This window comes from Syngnathus leptorhynchus, chromosome 11, assembly GCF_054491065.1.
Source record: "Syngnathus leptorhynchus isolate UIUO chromosome 11, UIUO_Slep, whole genome shotgun sequence".
NCBI classification, from domain to species: Eukaryota; Metazoa; Chordata; class Actinopteri; order Syngnathiformes; family Syngnathidae; genus Syngnathus; species Syngnathus leptorhynchus.
The window spans coordinates 9,212,466-9,232,048 of NC_141205.1; the positions used below are offsets into that span (position 1 = coordinate 9,212,466).

The following is a 19,583-nucleotide window of genomic DNA, read 5'->3' on the forward strand; positions in this document are numbered from 1 at the left end:
TATTCTGGTTTTAACATAAATGACAAGTTACTTTTTGTGGTACTTGTGTAAAAAGATTGAGAACCACTGCATAACTCTACACTGACTACTCGCATTCTTGCAAACTCAGCAAAACTTCACCATCATGCATGACCAAGGTGCAGAACTGAACAGGTTCAAAAAAATATAATTCAATTTTTGCACAAATTCCTCAAGGCTCTCGCAAACAATATGATCACCATCTCACGCCCTATAGGCGCCACTAGAACAATACATACAGAGCACACACATGCTGAGGCGGGGAGCGTGGTTGTGCGTAAAGTTCAAAATGTTCCCGTTAACGCTAACAGAGCTTGTTGTGTGTCGTGGACACGACAGCCCTGAAGTTTTCCATCTCTTGTTTGTGTATTTGCGCGTGCATGCACGTCTATGTGTGTATGTGTGTGTCTTCACGGACGAGTCAAGGGATGCATTGTCTGCAGCTGGTCCTTCCCCCCGATCCCACCCCTGCTCTGTGCAGCTGTGAGGAAATCAAACGCTCCTCTTTCCACCTCCCTCCTCCTCTGTCACAACCTGCTGATGTCCTATGAGGTCACTCATGGTGGAGCCTAGTGACGACCCACTGACACTGACCCCATTTAGAAACAGGAGATCTCCTAAAAATCACTTCTCGGCTGCGACTAGGTTAACTTCTTTAGCCGGTTAGCTAAAGAGAAATAAACAGCGGGCGGAACCGCCACCCTGAAAATGAAGGCCTTTGTTGCTGTGTAATTGCATCAACAAAAATAACGCCATGTCCATCACATCAATCCAAGACATGGCATGTCAGTGGCGGTGGACTGGTGTACCACAAAACCACCAAGATGGAAATTGAGATAAATATAGAAAATGGCAGCCGCTTTATGAAAACAACAATCCAAGATAGCTGGCGTCATTCAATTAGAAACTGCAATACGTCAAATGTCAACATATACTCTGCCGGTCCAGCTGCCTTTAGTTTTTAACTTGACTATAAAAACTTCTAACGTGGCCGACAGTTATGACCGGACAAGCTGCCGTCGTTTAGTTTTTAACCAGCTGCTGAGTTGATACAGCATCCATCGTATGTACAAACGATATATTCCAACCTCCCGCCTTTGATGACGCTCGCCGGGCTAAAGTTAAAGTTGCCGAGCGGCGGCGGTGCGGCCGCAGCAGTTGTTGTGCAGCGACGCGGTTGCGCTAACTGCCATCCGTAGACCGGCAATAACCACGTCCACAGTTTTGACCGCAGTCCCGAGCCACAAACATGCAAGAGCAGATGCCGCGGCCTCCAGTGATGCATGATGCGAGCTTGCACTGTGTGACCCTTTAAGTGACTTGCAAAGTGTTTAATAATAATGACAGATCATCTCCGGCTTGTAAATTTGGTTAACCGTGACATACCCTCTAAAATATGTCTATTGGTCCCAAGTGGCACGAGTGCGCACACCAGAAAGAGTGGCACAATGTCCTTTGAATTGAAAAAATAAAGAAAAAAGCAGAAGCAATAAACCAATTGGACATTAGAATGTTGACCCAGCTGCTGATTGGAGCCGTTGGTGCTCACCACGCATCATTGCTGCATCGTTTTTTTTTTTTCCTCTATGATCTCACCTTTGATCCCTTAATATTTTCTGGAACCAAAATAACTATTAATAGCTCTTCTAACCTGAGCACATTTTAAGAACATGTTTCCAGTTTCAAACCCTGACCGATATTGCAGCTGGTATTGGAAAGATGAGCGGAAGGGTAAGAAAAAATGTTGGATTCTTACATCATTCGCAGCTATTATATCATTTTTTTGTTTTTGTATAAATTTCACAAACATACACAGGACATGCGAACACACACTTATATTCAATCGAAGAATTCAGAGAAATTGGTAACAATAGAGACTAAAGATATCAAAGATAATTTAAGTTGAATGTTGCAAGCTTAAATAAAGTGATGTCACGCAAATACTAATAACAGCATCATCACCCATATGAAGATTTAGATTTTGCTTTCATGAAATACTTTTAATTGTCACCACAGGTTCCCTTTAATAACTTCATGTGGAGGAGCCTATGGGCCTGTTCTAAATGGAACATTGATGATGATGACATTGTGATTTCCCCATCAATGTTTAAAAAGTAAATACTTTGCAAGATGTTGCTAATGATACATTTCATCCGCACAAATTTGAATTGGACTCCTTCCTTCCATTTTTTTTTTATGTATGTGTCCCTCAGCAAAGTGATCATTCCTGCCTATAGGGCAGCCAGCAGGTTGCTCTTCCTCGCAGGGGGCCATGCTTGTAGTGAATGGCCGAGGAAGAAGCGATGCCTCGGTCCCTTTAAATTCGCACGCCCCGCCCTCTTTCACGGAGCTTCGCCAGCCTCCCTCCTTAACTGCTCAGAGCTCAGGCGGGGAATCAGAGCCACACGTTGGGTCATTCGTGAGATGTAGTTGAAGTCCCTCTATGGACCAGGACGACAACCCCTAAAACGGTCCTTGTTTTCTGTCTTTCTATGTTTTTCGGATCCGATTCGGGATCTCGAATGGACGTCGCTGGGCTGAAGGGGTGGGAGGAAGAAGCCTCAGTGTGTTTGAGCAGACTGCCCGGAGCGGAGGGGAATGTTGGATCCGAGCGTGTCGGCTGAGTGGAAGTGGAGGTGGCGGCCAGGAGATAAAAGTGAACTTCAGCTCTGCGATTTCTTCTCATTCTCCCCCCTCCTACTACCCTAAAGTCCCATCGGCGGATTCCCACACACCGATTCCCCGATGAGAAGCCCTCACCCGCTGGGAGGCTGCGCGATGGTGACCGTGACGATGAGTAAGAGCGCCGAGTGGCTGCAGGAAGAGCTGGAGTCCGGGGCCGCGGCGCTTTTGCTGCTCGACTGCCGGCCGCACGAACTCTACGAGTCGTCACACGTCGAGGCGGCCATCAACGTGGCCATCCCTGGCCTCATGCTGCGCAGGCTGAAGAAAGGCAACCTGCCCATCCGCTCCATCATCCCTAACAATGAGGACAAGGAGAAGTTCGTCAAGCGCTGTAAAAGCGACGTGGTGCTGCTTTACGACGAGGCCGGCCCCGAGAGACTGGAGTCCGGGCTGGGAAGCTCCGTGCTCGGGCTGCTCCTGCAGAAGCTGCGGGACGACGGATGCAAGGCTTTTTACCTGGAAGGTGAGTCTGGGAGTGGAACCACTGCTTGTTTCTCGTCAAATACAGTTGAAATATAGTTTGTAGATTTTTTTTTTTTAAGTATAACCATAACGCATTTCTGTTTCCTATTTATTTAACACGAAATAACATCACAGATCTTCATCCATTTTATTTCTAATTATAACAAAGGGATGTTTGAAACCTCAAAGTAAACCCATTTTATTCCAAAAACATGTTAATATAAAATAAACATGTGCTTCTCCTGTTAATATGCCATTTATTTTGACTAACATGTTTCAACATGGGTGGCGCAGTACACAAGTGGTAAAGATATCCGCCTCAGTTCTGAGGTTGGGGAGGTTCGAATCTCATCTCCGATCTTCTTGTGTGGAGTTTGCATGCAGATACTCCATCAGCTTCCCACGTTCCAAAAACATTCTTCTTATGTGAATTGGGGATTTTCAATTCTCCATAGGTGTGAATTTGTGTTGCAAGTTTTGTTTGAGTATATGGCCGGAAATTGGTGTGCCACGCCTCTCGCCCTTTAGCTCCAGCTCACCTGCTACCTCAATAAACATCATCATATATATACTTCCTTGTGTTACATATTGACATTTATTCATAAAGAATGGCAAAGTGACTTTCTGCCTATAAAAGAGATTGCATATTGGATATTCTAACGGCCTAACAAAACGTCAAAGTGGGCCTTAATGTTTTCGATTAAATGCAGCACAGCCTTGTTGTGCTTCTTTAGTAAAGACAGACTTCTTGTTTTCCTCTTTCATGAATGAATAGTACAAACAAATTTGTCTAATGCTCTGATGAAATATCAACAAAGAAAGGCAGCCTTTTGAAAGATAAGTGCATTGTGTAATTAATAACATCACACGAGCCGCCGAGCAGATGTATGAATGCTTGTGTGCACGTGTGTTGTATATCCGCCACTGGAGCCACAAGCTGCATGTGTCATTCACAAAAAGTCCGCTGAACCGAGCGAGCTTCCACTCTGCTTCTCTCAATGGAATACATGTGTCCAGCTGTTTTCTTGTCTCACTGCTTTGGTAGCTCCATAACCGCTAATAGGCTTATTTCCTAGTATCATTAAAAAAATCCAAAGAAAAGGCAAAACATAAAATTCTGACTTTGAAGCTGTCTTCGTAAAGTATTGATAGGAATTCATACTCTTGAAAATAAATCAAAATGCTCAATCCATCATGAGGGTTTCAAGTGCCCCCCCCCCTATTCTCATGCAATGGACTAATCCATCTTCTTGCATGCACAGGCTTGATTCCTCAGGAAGAGGATAACAAAACAGTTAGAAACCTGTTAGTCAGTGCGTTGCAAAAGTAACTTAGTTATTTTACTGCTTACTTGTCAAAAGTAACTCCCATATTTTCCGGACTATAAGGCGCACCTTCAATGAATGGCCCATTTTAAAACTTTGTCCTTACATAAGGCGCACTGGACTATAAGGCGCACTATTAATTCATCATGTCAGATTTTTAATCCAAATCAAATCATTCTCCATTTTATCATTTTTATTTCAACTTCATATGCATCAAATTACTTAATAATCACAAAATAATGATCCATAGTCTTTTTGATTCATGATTCATAGTCTTCAGCGGGCCACTTATGATGGATTTCATGACACAATGCTTCGGGCCAGTTTAAATTTAGGAATTTGGTCCATATATAAGGCGCACTGGACTATAAGCCGCACTGTCGGCTTTTGAGAAAATATTTGTTTTTTAGGTGCGCCTTATAGTCCAGAAAATACTGTAAATTAGATTACAGTGCTAATGCCAGCAGTGAATGGGAAGTTGTATTGAGTGGCCAATAAGAAATTAGCATTGAGTTCCAAAAGTGCCATTTCGTCAAATAATTACCGTTTTAATATCTTATTATTTTCAGTTTTTCTCTATGAAGTTATATTCAGAGTTGAGTTTTGGTGGCTCAATAAATACTTTGTTTTTAAATCAATCCTTGACATGACAGATGCTTTCTCATGTCGTAGAAATTATTTTCAACTTATTTTGCCCTCCTCCCTCCCCCAGGAGGTTTCAATAAGTTCCAGTCCGAGTTCCCCGAACACTGCGAGACCAACTTGGACTGTTCGTGTCCCAGCAGCTCCCCGCCGTCCTCAGTCCTCGGGCTGGGAGGCCTCCGCATCAGCTCCGACTGTTCGGACGGCGAATCCGACCGCGAGCCGGGCAGCGCCACCGAGTCCGAGGGCAGCCCGCTGCCCAGCAACCAGCCGGCGTTCCCCGTCCAGATCCTGCCGTATTTGTACCTGGGCTGCGCCAAAGACTCGGCCAACCTGGACGTGCTCAGCAAGTACAACATCAAGTACATCCTCAACGTGACGCCCAACCTGCCCAACATGTTTGAACACGAAGGGGACTTCAAGTACAAACAGATCCCCATTTCTGATCACTGGAGCCAGAATCTCTCACAGTTTTTCCCGGAGGCCATTTCGTTCATTGGTGAGTCTGGCTCTCATTATACAACCACCTACTTTGTCACTTATAATCTACTCAGTCAATGAAAGATGAAAATAACTCCAAAGACAAACGGCATTCCTTTTTTAACACAGAGCCCAGAAAAGCTGCATATCACAGCAATTGTCTGCACCTTTACACACACACACACAATCCAATAATTACACCATGTCAGTGCCAGTAAAAAATGCTCCAGACAGTGATGATTGCTTGGTGTCAAACTTTCACAGACCTGACCTGGCCGGCAGTGCGCAGTACTCTTACTCTCACTGCTGTTATCAGTGTTTTCAGTTTCTGTGGGGTTTTTTGGTTTTTTTTTTTTTGCGGACTCACTAAGGTGTGTGCCTGGCATCAATCTAAGGCAGCTATTGCTAGCCTGATGTTGACAAAAAATGAAATATTACCAGTTTGATCTGGTATTTTTCGGATTGTGAAAATGATCGCGATTAAATTAGAGGCATATTATGGGGCCAGAAAGGGATGATTTCCCCAGTTTTCACATATTGTTGTCAAGCGGAATGCCCATACCTCCAAAATGATCACTTTTTACGAGACCCCCAAGATGGCAAATTTGGTCAACCATTTGCATTGCATCACAAAAAAGAGCAAGCCGATTTCAACACTTTAGACATCCATATGGCAATGAATGAGTTAATCAATTCATTGAGATTATTTGATATGTCGCACACAGTTTTTCATTTCAACTTTAATTCCGAAAGGATGAGAGAATTCCCTCCTTTATGAGTCAGTGAGAATGACCAAATCCCTTTTATTATGTTTTTGTTTGTCTTAGATTAGATTCCATTTTGTTTGTCAATGTATTTATGCTGCGTGAGGAAGTGCGACTTCTGCCAAAGCCCGGCGTTAATAACCACCGTTGGCACTCGCCTCGCATTCTTGTCAAAAGCTTTCAGCTGCAAAAAGAGGCCAAGAAGTGATGTAGAAGTCAAATGATGACATCGTCTTATTGGACTTAAGAGTCTGCTGTGGATGCTTTTAGCTAGCCACATGACCATTTCCAGTTCTCTTTTTTTTTTCCTTCCACCCCCCAACCCCCCTAAAGCGAGCAGACATCTCACACAAATTGAATTCGGTGTCCATGAGAGGCGTCCGGAGGCAGCAATAAGAGATGCTCGACTAATGGCCTGAGCGACACAGTGCCTCAGCGGGACAGACGCGTGCAGCTTATTAATAATGGAACAACAACCTATAGTTCATGTTTTTACTAGAAACAACATATCCCTGAAGATAGTAGTGTGTGTGTGTGTGTGTGTGTGTGTGTGTGTGTGTGTGTGTGTGTGTGTGTGTGTGTGTGTGTGTGTGTGTGTGTGTGTGTGTGTGTGTGTGTGTGTGTGTGTGTGTGTGTGTGTGTGTGTGTGTGTGTGTGTGTGTGTGTGTGTGTGTGTGTGTGTGTGTGTGTGTGTGTGTGTGTGTGTGTGTGTGTGTGTGTGTGTGTGTGTGTGTGTGTGTGTATTTTTTTAACTCCTCTGCTAAGCAATGTCGATTAAATTTAAATGAATACTTAGCATCACATTTACCGGTATTGAAGATTGTTTGTACTTTGCTACGAATACTTTCTTGTGGTCTATTGTGTTTCCCGCCGGGTTCATTTGCCAAGGAGAGTTTATTCCGCAATTCAAGTTTTTATTAACGCAATACTGAACCAACATTTCCGGTCTGCGCCACAACATTCGGGCAGGTTGGAACAATGTTGGTAGAACACATCCTGTCAAAGGTTAGGATAATCACACCTATTTTTCCCACAAGAGAAAAGTGTACAAAAAAGAAAACAAAAAGAAAAAAATCAACTGAAATTTTTAATCAGAGGAGCTGTATGTGTCCCTAAACATATTTGTTGATTTAAAAAAAATGTCTACTTTTTTTCCATAATGCATCAGATTTTTTAGATATATTTTTATTCTTATTAATTGATTAATTAATTACTTTATTTATTCATTTTAGTCATCGCAACCAAGATTACACTGTATTTTTTTTCCCTGTGGAATCTCGCCAGCTATTCACTAAAACCTCAAATGTTCTTTTTATTTTCTCAATTATTAAATTGACAATTTTTGAAAGAAAAAACATTTTGTTCCTTCTTCCGTCCTTCATCTTGTTTTTTTTTTCCTTCAGACGAGGCGCGCTCCAAAAAGTGCGGCATCCTGGTCCACTGCCTGGCCGGCATCAGCCGCTCAGTGACGGTAACGGTGGCCTACTTGATGCAGAAGCTCAACCTGTCGCTCAACGACGCCTACGACTTTGTCAAGCGGAAGAAATCCAACATTTCCCCCAACTTCAACTTTATGGGCCAGCTGCTGGACTTCGAGCGGACGCTGGGCCTCAACAGCCCGTGCGACAACCACGCCACGTCACCTACCAACGAGCAGCTCTTCTTCACCACGCCCACCAACCACAACGTGTTCCAGCTGGACACGCTGGAGTCCACGTGAGGTCTGCGCAGGATTGCCATCTTTTGGGTCGAGGTCATCCCGTTACCGTGGTAACCACACGGCTGCGCTGGAGGGCGCTAGCAGCCGCTTAAATGAATGATTTATCTCCGGAAGCTCGGAGCACGGGAAAGTCGAGGTCGCCGACGACGCCTCAAAAGTGAGAAGTTTTTAAGAAAGCGGAGAACAGCTTTCGTCAAGCCAAGGAGACTTTTTCGTACAAAGATTTTGGGGGATGGGGGGGGGGAACATGGAAAATGTGCCGCACTTGTGAGGCGACCGCTTCCTCACAACCGGAGAATGTAGAGTCTTCGGAAAATCTCTCTACGGAATGTAGAGTTTTTTTGAAAACCAAGGAATTAACATACACAATTAGTTGTACTGTATGTGCTGTTTGTATGTTATCGCAGGAAGAAATGTCTATATGCATTTTATTTGTATATTTTTCTGTGCTTTTACGCACAAATTGAGACTATGTATCGATATAAATATATATATATATTACACGCATAATAATAATGGTATCTTTGTCCAAAAACAGTGAGATTGTAAAACTAAAGAAAAGGAAAACATGGGAAAGTCGTCTTTGATGATCCGATGCAATTTGCACAATAGTGTAGCCAATGGCATGCTAGCACTGACATGCAGCCACAAGAAAAACAAGGGTGGGTGGAGGAAGCCAGTCTTGAGATGGACCAAAGCTTAGTCTTCTTTTTGACTTTTGACCAACTCTTAGTTCGCACTTAGCTACATCCTTCCCAACGCCGTACAACCAGAAACACTGGTTGTTTCTTTTGCAACTTCCTGCTCTTATGTCGTCGTGCCACAAGCCAGGCTTTGCCAAACCGGTTTCTCCGACGGCACCGACTTTTTTTGTACTTTGGAGTCATAGAGAGTGGAAGGCAGCAGTTAGCTTATCTTGATAAGCTTTTGGCAAAGTGCCTCCTTTCTTGAATACGTACAACCCCCTTTTCACGCTTCACGTTAAAGCCAGGTCTTAGATCGAGTTCGATCCGGAATGGAGGCGTGTATCTTTGGAGGTTGTATTAACGCCGTAACATGAGTCCTTTTAGAATTAAGAAAAGATGGCCTGAATTGCCATGGCAGGAGAATGACGTTTTAACAACGGACGACTTCCCTTGCTCTATTGGGTTAGGAGCGATTTATCCAACTCGTTTTTTTATACATCAGGCAATACTTGTGACAAAAAGCTCATGTTACGGCTCGGGCGCGGCCATTTTGTGGAATCCGAGCAAAAGACCACCGATAGTGTATAGATGGAAACTGCACCTATTCAATCTGAATTTGGGCATGGAACAGGCCCACTGGTTTTCAAAAAGTGTTTGTCTGAATCACCCATAAGCCTTGAGTATATAATGTATGGGAGAAATCTTTAACCTAATTGGATATAAATGTATATATAAAAATGTGAATAGTCAACAGATCTATATTGTTTTGTATACCTGAGCATGCTGCAGTGCTGTATGACTCAGCCACTAGTTGGATGTTGCTTTAAAAACGAAAGGAACAGCAAGATCTTTGTTGTTTGTTTACTAAATTGAGGATTTTTCCCGAGATTGATGTAAACTCCCGCTGCCCCTTCAAGATTGACGCAACCATGTTTTTAAAGTAGTGCTTACGAAAGAAGGTACGCCGAACCTCACGCAAGGTTGTTGTTGTTTTACACTCCTATTCGTTTCATTTATATTTACCCCACATACGGCTTAATCTTAGCATATTTAGCATTGTTAGCTAAATAGGCAGCTGCCAAATTGTGTGAGTGTGGTTGGGGGGGGGGTCAAATTATGTTTTTGTTTTTTTAAATGCAAATCCTGAAAAAGAACATCCTTCTATTTATTCAAATTGTTAAACTTTGTCTTCGCGTGATGCTAACTGAAAAATATGACGCTACCCCCCCACCAAAAGGCTAATCTGTTGCCTGGAACAAATATTGCCCCCTCAAATTCTGATCTGATATCAATTTGACCGCAATAATAAGACAACAGCGGCAACTTTGTTGTGAATTTCTTGCGTGAGGTCCGGTGTCTTCAATCAGAAACCAAACAAGTTGTGTTTAGCAGTGGGTTGTGAGCAAGGTTGGCAGATGGCCTTACGAACTCTATCTATCTGTATCTCTGACTGTTGAAAACTCTTTATATCTCAATTTTTACAGGAACACTTTGAAACTGAAATGCAGTATTTTTTTTCTTATTTTTTTTTTTTTTACTGCCAAGGGTCAAATATATCTTTTTACCCTGCAATATACACCAGGATTCTTTTTTCAAAAAGACCTCAAATGTGTCCTTTTCTACTATAATAATGGAATTATAGGATGTCTTATCGATACATTTGCTTAATGGCTGCCACTTGCCCCAACATGACTTTTTTTTTTTAATCAAAAGCAAAATTTGCAAAATGCCACTTGGGTATAATTCAATCCAATGGGACAATTTAATGTAGGCAAGAATTTGCTATGGAAAAAGGATTTCTGAACTATCAAACCATATTGCTAAAAACATCGAGTGTTAAAATTTTGCCCAACCAAGAAAATACAATCCACTGGCCATCAAGCTCCATTTTCGTCTTGTTCGGTTTTAATGTTGCTCTATGCTATTCCTGTGGCCTTTTGATGTTCATATATACATTATATATATCTATATATCTATATACATATATTGAATATGTTATGACTTTATATGCAAATGTTGTTCTACTAAAGCACTAGAGTGGAAAATGAACAGTCTACTCTATCCCACCCCACAAAAAAAAAACACTTAAGTGTTGAACTCTTTCAGTACGCAGCTTTCATTTTGTAAAATTGTTGTATTCCGAGCTTCTTTTCCTGTGTGTTATTTTCTTCCTCTTTTTTTTTTTTATAACAATGAAAAAATAACTTTGTTTGGGGCGGGGGGGTTGATGTACATGTTGCCACATCACGGGAACGGATGTTTCTGTGTCCTAAACAACTTGTAGCCACAGATGGGTGTCAATGTGCTCAGGACGGGAGGGACTATTCAATGATATACATTAATAAGGAAAAGCAAATGAATTAAAAAAAAAAAAAAAAAAAGTTACCTCAATGAGGGAATTTTCAGGGATTTTTTGGGACAATGTGTCTTTGCATCGTGTCGCATTGAATGGCCCTTTTGTATTGAATGGTCGATTAGTATTGTGCTGTTTTTAACACAACATGCAAGCTGTTTGGGCGAGGGAAGGATAGGAAGGGCACGTTGAAGGAAACACCATTGGCCCAATGTATTGTACTGTACAGTATACTCAAACCACACCACACTTGTTTATACTGTAATAAATAATGACATATTTTTTCTTTAACGTGTTGTTTGCCTCTATTCTTTCCACCAAGATGACCATGGGCCTAACATCACCTGCTGAGGTTTATGACACAAAAAGTTTCCTGGGAGTTGTAGTCCTCCTAATGTGCATCACACGGAAGTGATGTCATTAAAAAGCAGCCTATATAAAAAGTAGGAGACAAGTTTGCATGTGGTTTGACTTCCAATGGCTTGTGTTATTTAACTCAGCCTGAAATGTAAGGTAAAAAGTTCTTTTAAAAAAAAAAGTATCCAAAGAAAATAATACACTGCAGAGCCAGGGTTAATATTTCTCAATAGGAATTCAAGCCACACGTTTTTAGAAGTGGGCAACTTGGCAAACAAGGAGTATGAGGTTTTTTTACAAGCTTTATTTATTTATTTTTTAGGTTGCATGTTGTGCATGTTGTGTTTTCTACTTAATTATGCATTGCACTCTCTTTTGTCAATAAAACATTCTCCCACTTTACAAAAAAAACATCAGAAATTCAAACACAAATCTACCGTTCGGTTATTCAGAGTGCCAAAAAAAAAAAACTGAACACACTGTAGCTGCTCCAAGTCGGAGCACCCAGACTGTCAGATAGTGTACCAAACCAATTAAGTTTTGACACATTTGTTTAAGACTTTCAAAACAAATTACAAAGTGCTGAGGCTAAGATTAGATTCTGCGGATTAAGGCCTAGCCAAAGTAAACAGAAATCGAAAATATGCTCTTCTTTTATAATGTGTTGACTTAGTCACAACAGGAAATGAGGAAGAAGCTGTCAAGTTGTTGAGTCAGCAGTCCAACCCTAGACTCTTGATTTAGTCATGTCTTCTTAAATTCCTCTTTTTGAGCTCATACGAGCATGTTTCACAACTCACTCAAAACATTCTGGCCTTCTCAAATATAATGATGCTTTGTTATTCAATAATGTGGATATTTGTAGGTTGTAATTAGTGGTGATATTACATTGATTGCGGCTTCAAACGCTTTTTTTTAAATGATCAGATCACGGAGAGGAAATGACTACGAGCCTCACCATTCTGTTTGATGAGGATGAGGATGATAATGACGGCTGACTGGTCCCTTGTTGGTAACCTGGCAACTCGATGACAGGGTCCCCCCCCCCCCCCCCCCCTGGCACCATCACGGCTCAAGTGACACAGGTAACGTCTCTACCGCTTAATGCGAGATAATGAAAACCGGGAATTAATTACGCCCGAGCGGAACGGAGACGAGCGAATCGGAGCTAATGTCGCCACAGAAGTAAAGAGCCAGTGATGTCGATGAACAAATGTGTGATGACTACCCCAGAACAGGAAATTGAACTTTATGTGACATTAAATGTCTGGCATTTTTACAATTGAGTCAAAATACTGTTGTTTACTTCCTAGTAGACTAGTTTGAGGGATAATTTGGAATGTTATTTCAAACGTGGCCTTTATAGTTAAAACAAGTTTAGTTCTATTTCTCTTCATATTTGTAAGGGGAAACAAAATTGAGTCATTGAGTGTATTTCTTTGAGTATGTGTGTCGAAAGAAGCGTTGCAAAATCGATTGAGAAGATCCTGAAAGAAAATGTGTGGTTGGTTAGTCACGGCAAAAAAACGGAAATGCAAAGAGGAACGTGTGTGTGTGCATGCATCTACGATGTAGTATGTGTGGGTACGTGTGTGTGTGTTACATTTCAAACTGTGGCCATCATCATACCTGTCATAACCAAACAAGTGATGCATTAAAATAATATCGTATGTTGGTAACTGGCACGCAAATGTAAAAAAAAAAAAAAAAAAGTAATTCACTCTTAAAAGTACAAAAAATATACATACGTACTTCCCATGAGGAAGTGGAATGTGAAAAAAATTATATATTGTATGTATTGACTCACATTATTTAGTGCAGGGAAATAATAACTAAAGACATAACTAAATAAATTAATTAATGTAAAGTAAAATAAAATATACATTCATTTTAAATTTAGTTGATGTAAAATAATATATTAATAATAATAATAATAATAATAGTAGTAATAATAATAATTAAAGTAAGTTGAAATTGAGTCAATGAAAATTGAAGGTAAGTTAAAAGGTAAGTTCAATTTAAACGGATAAAATTTTTCCATCATAAATACAGTCTGTATATTCTGCCAGTATACTTAATAAAGTGCACTTGCAGGCCTTGAAGCCCAGACTCACATGTGCAACGTTCATTCAAAATGTAGTTACAGTATTTCCGGAGATAAGTGCTCACAGTGTGTACTGTACATTATCCAAATGCACAGCAAGGTGAACTTTGACTGACTGACATCTCATCTGACAAAATGATTGCGCTCATAAAAGGTGTGAACTTAATGACACTCTGGCTGGTCAGTATGTACACCAGTCCACGCCTGCAAGTGTCACTGGTATGACTTTTTACAGCGTTACACAGGAAGCGTGTGGGCGTAAAAGGCGTCATGTGACTGTTTGACTTTGACTTTGAGCTCCGGTGAACAAACACACACTCACAGCGGTCTCTTATCTCGCTGACCCTTTGGCGGGTCTCGGTTATCTTGGCAGCCCAAGTCGTACTTGTTTGATTGGCCATATGAACCAACACTTTAAATGAGCGTGAAATAGAAGCTGCTATACTTCCTTGTGCTTGACAAATAAAATACTTTGACAAATGTATTGGGACACTAAAATAAAAAAGAAAGAATGAATGAAAAATAATATTGCTTCTCCAGTTTTACCTTTTAGAATTCTTACATGTGTCACATGACCTCTCCATAACAGTCATTTTAATTTATCTTGAACTTCACTTTCACTTGAGATAAAAAAATAAAAATTACAACAAGTCTACAGACCGCTGTTTAAAATACATTTTTTAGGTGACAAAAATGAAATGTGACCGAGATAAATATTTTTTTCAACTACAAATGTAATCTATGACCCAAACAGCTCAATTGAGAGGAAATGAAACTCGAGTGAGAAGTTGGGAATAAACAACTGAGATCATGTGGTTGCGCAAGTGTGCACACCCTCATATAAGTAGGGATGGGCAGTGCTCAGGATTAACCAATCTCATTCACATTCATGTAAAATGGGACAGCACACAACTGCCACCATTACTATGCTTTACTAAAAAATTTGGCTGCAGTGAACAAAACGTCTGTGATGGATGGACGAACGGACGGATGGTTGGACAGATGGATAGAAGTAACCGACCTCTACCCAAAGTCACAAGCACGACAGAAAATAGTTGGATGGACGAGTTAAAAATAATTCAAATTTACCATATATGAATAATGTATACTGTACAATTCAATACATACAGATAGAATTCTCGTTCAACATGAACTTAGCCTACACACATTGTTTTTCTGGAATGCAAGTTGATCTAATTGCTTCCTGGCTACTTGAGTATTTCCTCATGCAAACCAAGAAAGTTGAACCATATGTAGTGCAAACTAATTACATGTGTAATGTCTGAGATGAAAGCGACCTGAACTGCATTATTTCCTCGCTCCAGCGAAACTCCCTGCTGACCATGGAGTGAAACCAGCAAATCGTCCGGTCGATGTAGGCTCGGTGCATCTCGGGTCAGCGTAGAGTTGGCTGCGGCTGATTATGCAAGTTGATGGGTCATTTGAGGGGTTAGATGAAACCGGTTGAACTTGCCTGAAAGGACTGAAGAGAATTATCTACCAATGTTAAAAAACCCCCCCAAAAAAAAAAACCTAAGTGTTTGTGAGTGAGTAGTTGGTAGTTGGTAGTTGGTAGTTGGTGTTGGGCTTGCTATTCATGTGTTTTCCCATGTGCTCTCGTAATGTCCACAAATGAGCATGGGTCAAAGTAGGGTATCCATAAAATCCTCCGAAAAAAATGCATATTTTATATCTTACATAAGACTTACATAAGAATATGGTAAACATACATTCCCATTCATATATCTGCATCCATCCAGACCGTCTGTTCTAGAGGCTTCAATCGCTCACGCGCTTTATTTCTGTCACAGTTCCCGCTGAGCTCGGCGACTATTTTGCTTCCTTTCTGTTGCCGTGGCAACGGCCGGTGAATATCATGGGACGGATTGAGCTGCAAAAAGTATTTTTATCTCCATCTTATACAGAAGCGAGGGGCCACTGGGGTGTTTGCCAGTCAGGTTTTCACTCGCGAAAATGTGCTTTTTTTTTTGGCGGGATGAACTTCTGAATTCATTTGTAGCCTTAAACTCAGTGCGCATCCAAAGTATAACGATAAAAGCATGTCAAGGCCGGTTGCAGTTGTCCGGGTCGAGTGGACTTTGCGGATGAGTTGAGCAACACCTCTTTAATCCTCTTCTTCCTTGCCCAAAGCCGTGGAAAGCCTTTTTCTTCTTCTGGCCTAAATTTGAACCAGCATGCCAACTCTTTGTGCGAAGGCATGCGCTGGGATGCCATCGCGTTACGTAATGCGCCAAGATTCTCCTCGGAGCTAACTCGACACGTACGAAAATAAGAATGCATATTAATGCAGCTGCTCCGGCTGGCTGATTTCAATCTACATTTCAGATGTGTCCTTCTAATGTCTCCATTGAATTCTCACAAAGGAGGGTCATCAGGTTTCTTGATATTACATCTTCTCTTCCAGTCTTTTGAGCCTGTTTCAAATGAGTCACCTTTTTGTTGTAGTCGGTGTTTAAGATACACTAAGGTCCACCCTGAGTCCTTCGCACAAGGCTGTTTATTCATAGAGCTTTTTTTTTTTCTTTTTTAAAATAGCTGCTTGGCTGAAAAGAAAGAAGCGTATCATTGCGTAACTGCCACCCACACTAAGCTCAAATTGCCCCCCCCCCTTCCCAAAAGTCATGCAAAATGTAGATGGCTGTTGGAGATACAAGCAGGCATCAACATCCAAGCCAAGGGAGCAGGATCCATGAGACGTTCAGGATCGTTGGAGCTTTTGAAGAGTTCAAAGGTTTCCACGGCTGTTTTGTGTCTAATACACATCCACGGTGGGCTTCCCTTTGACCCTCGTGTTCAACCTCAAATACAGCTAAATAACCTTTCTTTCTTCCACGAAAGCTGGAAAAATGTTGAACAAGCGCAAGCCTTTGGTGGTCTATCGACTATTATTACTGCGACGACCAGGAATGTGTATCACGTGACAATTCTTTGGAGATGGCTCGAGGAACATCTTGTTTCAATTTAAGAGGGACCAAAAAGTATCTGAGGTCTTTTCAAATCAGGGTCGCTTGAAGCCTCAGGCCTCGACAGGATTTGGTGTCTTTTGGGAGGTTTCGGCTTTCGACTTAACTTCCTCGTTTGTGTCCGCTCGAGTGAACGTTGCCTTTACCCTCGTTATGAAACCAAAAGCATGAGTTTTATTTTCAGTACTCGAAGCAGCACTTCATCTGGATACATTGGCAAACACGAACCAACGATGATAACAGCTTTTTATCATTCGGTTTTATCAACCACGAAAAAAAACCTCACATCGTCATCACTTCCACTCTTGTGGAGTCAAACGTAGCGTCGACTGCATGTCAAGGGCTTAATTACGCCCTGATGAATCAGCGGGGGGGATCATGGCTTGCCATAATCGCCAATGTTCTAAGCACATTGACATCTCATTAGCGTGTCACAGGGTGTTCTTATTGCATTCATGCACTCATAGCATATCTTATTTTGTTTCACGCTCCTCACTTGGACCCAAATAGCCCCCACTCTCCTACGCCAACCTCTGCAACCTTACCACCGGATGCTTTGCCACTGTTCGTCTCACCTCATTACAGTCCATTATCAGCGGGGAGAGCACAAATGCAGAATCTGGAATGTCAACAAGCAGTTGTTGTGGGAGATATATGATAGTGAGTGTGTTTGTGCACTTAATGAACAACACGTCTACAAATCCCATGGCCAGTCTCTGTCTGGGCTGTGCAGCTTATTGGCAAAAATGATTCCCAGCTCAGCTTGATGGCTCAACTGTAGTTGTGCAACCACGATATATAAAGTATACTAAAGTTTTAGCAAACATGGGTCTTATTTTCCACCAATCATGTGATCCAAGGGTTGGATTGGAGCAAATATTTGTTTTCACCTCAGTTGACCTGCTGTCAGTTTCATTCAGAAAAAAAGTAATCCTGAGGGTTTAAGTACAAGAAATACTTTTAATTGATGCAAATATCAAAAAGATCTATTAGTTGAACTCAAACAAAAACCAAACAAAGTTCTTTATTAGCTGTCAGCTGCTTCTGCTCCCATCTTTAATTTGACAATGTGTCATCACATTCCAGCCACGTTCATTCTCTCGCCTTTACGCAAAGCTGTGACTCCCAACTGATGTTAAATTTTTCTCCGAACATTGCGACATGCTTCTTTTCTACTATTACGACATTTACCACTTCCTCATCACTCCCCTGCCGTCCGGATGTCGAGGGAGGTTCAGCTCAATTTCGACACTACCACCATCTGTTTCCAGATTGGACAGAAAATACACACACACACACACACAAACAAAGAGGTAAAAAAGCAATCGGTTTTTAACATGAAACTTGACGCATAATCTGAACCAGAGCGGTCTGGCTTTGTGGGGAAAGTCTCGGCCCGTCCTTGGCCTCCGAGTGACGGATCGCGTCATTTGATCTGGGGCTGACACATTCCCCTCGTATCAGATGATTCGGATGTCCACGTCTGCTTCCTCAACCACTTAAACACACACATTGAGAAAATAATTACCGAATTACTAAAAGGTAGAAAATAATCAAAACAATGCTTTTGCAATAAGTCACTGTACCCAATGTCGACAAATTTGGGGACATCCCTGTAAATGGCGGCCACTTGATATCTAGAGCAAACTCTCCCCTTTCGTCCCCTGGCAGCTGCCCGCCATATCAGGTTGCGGCACCTAACCTGAAAATAGACGCCGCAGCCATTAGCACCCAACCTACTAACTGCCGAGCTTCCTGTCCAGCTAATGGCAGCCGTCTCATGTTACACAGTGACCAGACGAGGATGAGTTTGCCGTCCTCCAATGTGAGGCTCATTGATAGCAGACAAACATTATTGTTCAGTTTTCAACCGTTTATTGGGCTGCTAATCAATGGAATGCGGAAATAAAAAGAGGCTATATGGATATTTTTCCTGTCCATTCTTTCGTGGTCATAAAATTGTAGGGATTATGAAATTGCAAATTTTTTTGACCTATGAGGGATGAAATTTGGGAGTATGTGATATAAGGCGTGACAGTGACTCGTCAAACAAAAGAGGTGACCTACTCGTTGATGAGTTCTGAGGTCATGATGGAAAAACTATCAACTCAACGGCAAAAGAAAAAAAAAAAAAGCTTTGCGATCTCTTGGCGCAACTAGCTCTGCTTACCATTTGGCAGTGCTTCTGTCTAGTCTGGCCGATTACCTTGGTTGTGTAATGTCACTCTTGATGGTTGGCCAGGCATTCTAGAAATGCAATTATTTGTATACAAGCAATTAAAAGGTCAATATCCCATGTTTACTACAGTATTAATCTTGCGTCACGATTTCGGACAAATTTAGTCAGCGTCAGCGAGTTCTCTGCAAGACTGATTTGGGAGGAGAAGGTGAATAATGGTGGTGACCGACTTGTCCGGGTGACTCAAACTCTTATCTTCGGTAGAAATGAGGCTCTCCACCGTGTGAGTAGATGTTCATCAGGCCTATTTCTGCATGGAGTGCTGACAGACGAGCTTGAGTATTTCCTGCCCCACCACCACCACCACACACAACCCCCATCACACATTTGCACACTTCATCACAATAAGATGCGACCCCGGCTGTCACTATGGCAACTGGGGCACGGTGATAACCACTTGGGTTTGAATGGGAGTGTGTTTGTGTGTGGTGGCAGCAATGTTGGGATTAACCTCATTGGATAAGCGGTGGCTTCTTCACTCTGGAAGCCAGAGGGAGAGATAGTGGAGGGGCTTTCACCATGGGATTCTTTTGATCCCCTGCGTAAAAGATGAAGAGTAGCGGCATATGCCAGCCTTGCTATTCCAAGCTGACCCCCTGAGGTGAACAAGGCTCCACCAAGTGTTTGTTCCACCAAAGGCTTTACCTCGATGTGGAATAAACTGAAGTCTGGGATAGGCTCTAATTCATGACCCAAATTAGGACAAGTGATATGGCAAAGGAATGAGAAGAATAAACTAGAGCAGAGGAATGTGATGTTGTTCC

At 41.8% G+C, this 19,583-nt stretch overlaps 1 protein-coding gene across 1 annotated transcript; it reads left to right on the top strand.

Annotated features, from left to right (window-relative positions):
- Nucleotides 1-2,370: 2,370 nt before the first annotated feature.
- dusp7 (dual specificity phosphatase 7) lies at nt 2,371-11,426 on the top strand. Its single transcript, XM_085924761.1, has 3 exons — nt 2,371-3,166; nt 5,203-5,631; nt 7,780-11,426. Exons 1-3 carry the CDS (start codon nt 2,764-2,766, stop codon nt 8,094-8,096), a joined length of 1,149 nt encoding a protein of 382 aa, XP_085780887.1. The 5' UTR covers nt 2,371-2,763; the 3' UTR covers nt 8,097-11,426.
- The last annotated feature ends 8,157 nt before the right edge of the window (nt 11,427-19,583 follow it).

Coding starts and splice junctions, on each gene's coding strand:
- dusp7 (XM_085924761.1), top strand. CDS start 2,764: ATGAGAAGCCCTCACCCGCTGGGAGGCTGCGCGATGGTGACCGTGACG. Junction 3,167..5,202: donor CAAGGCTTTTTACCTGGAAG/GTGAGTCTGGGA, acceptor TCCCTCCCCCAG/GAGGTTTCAATAAGTTCCAG. Junction 5,632..7,779: donor GGAGGCCATTTCGTTCATTG/GTGAGTCTGGCT, acceptor TTTTTCCTTCAG/ACGAGGCGCGCTCCAAAAAG.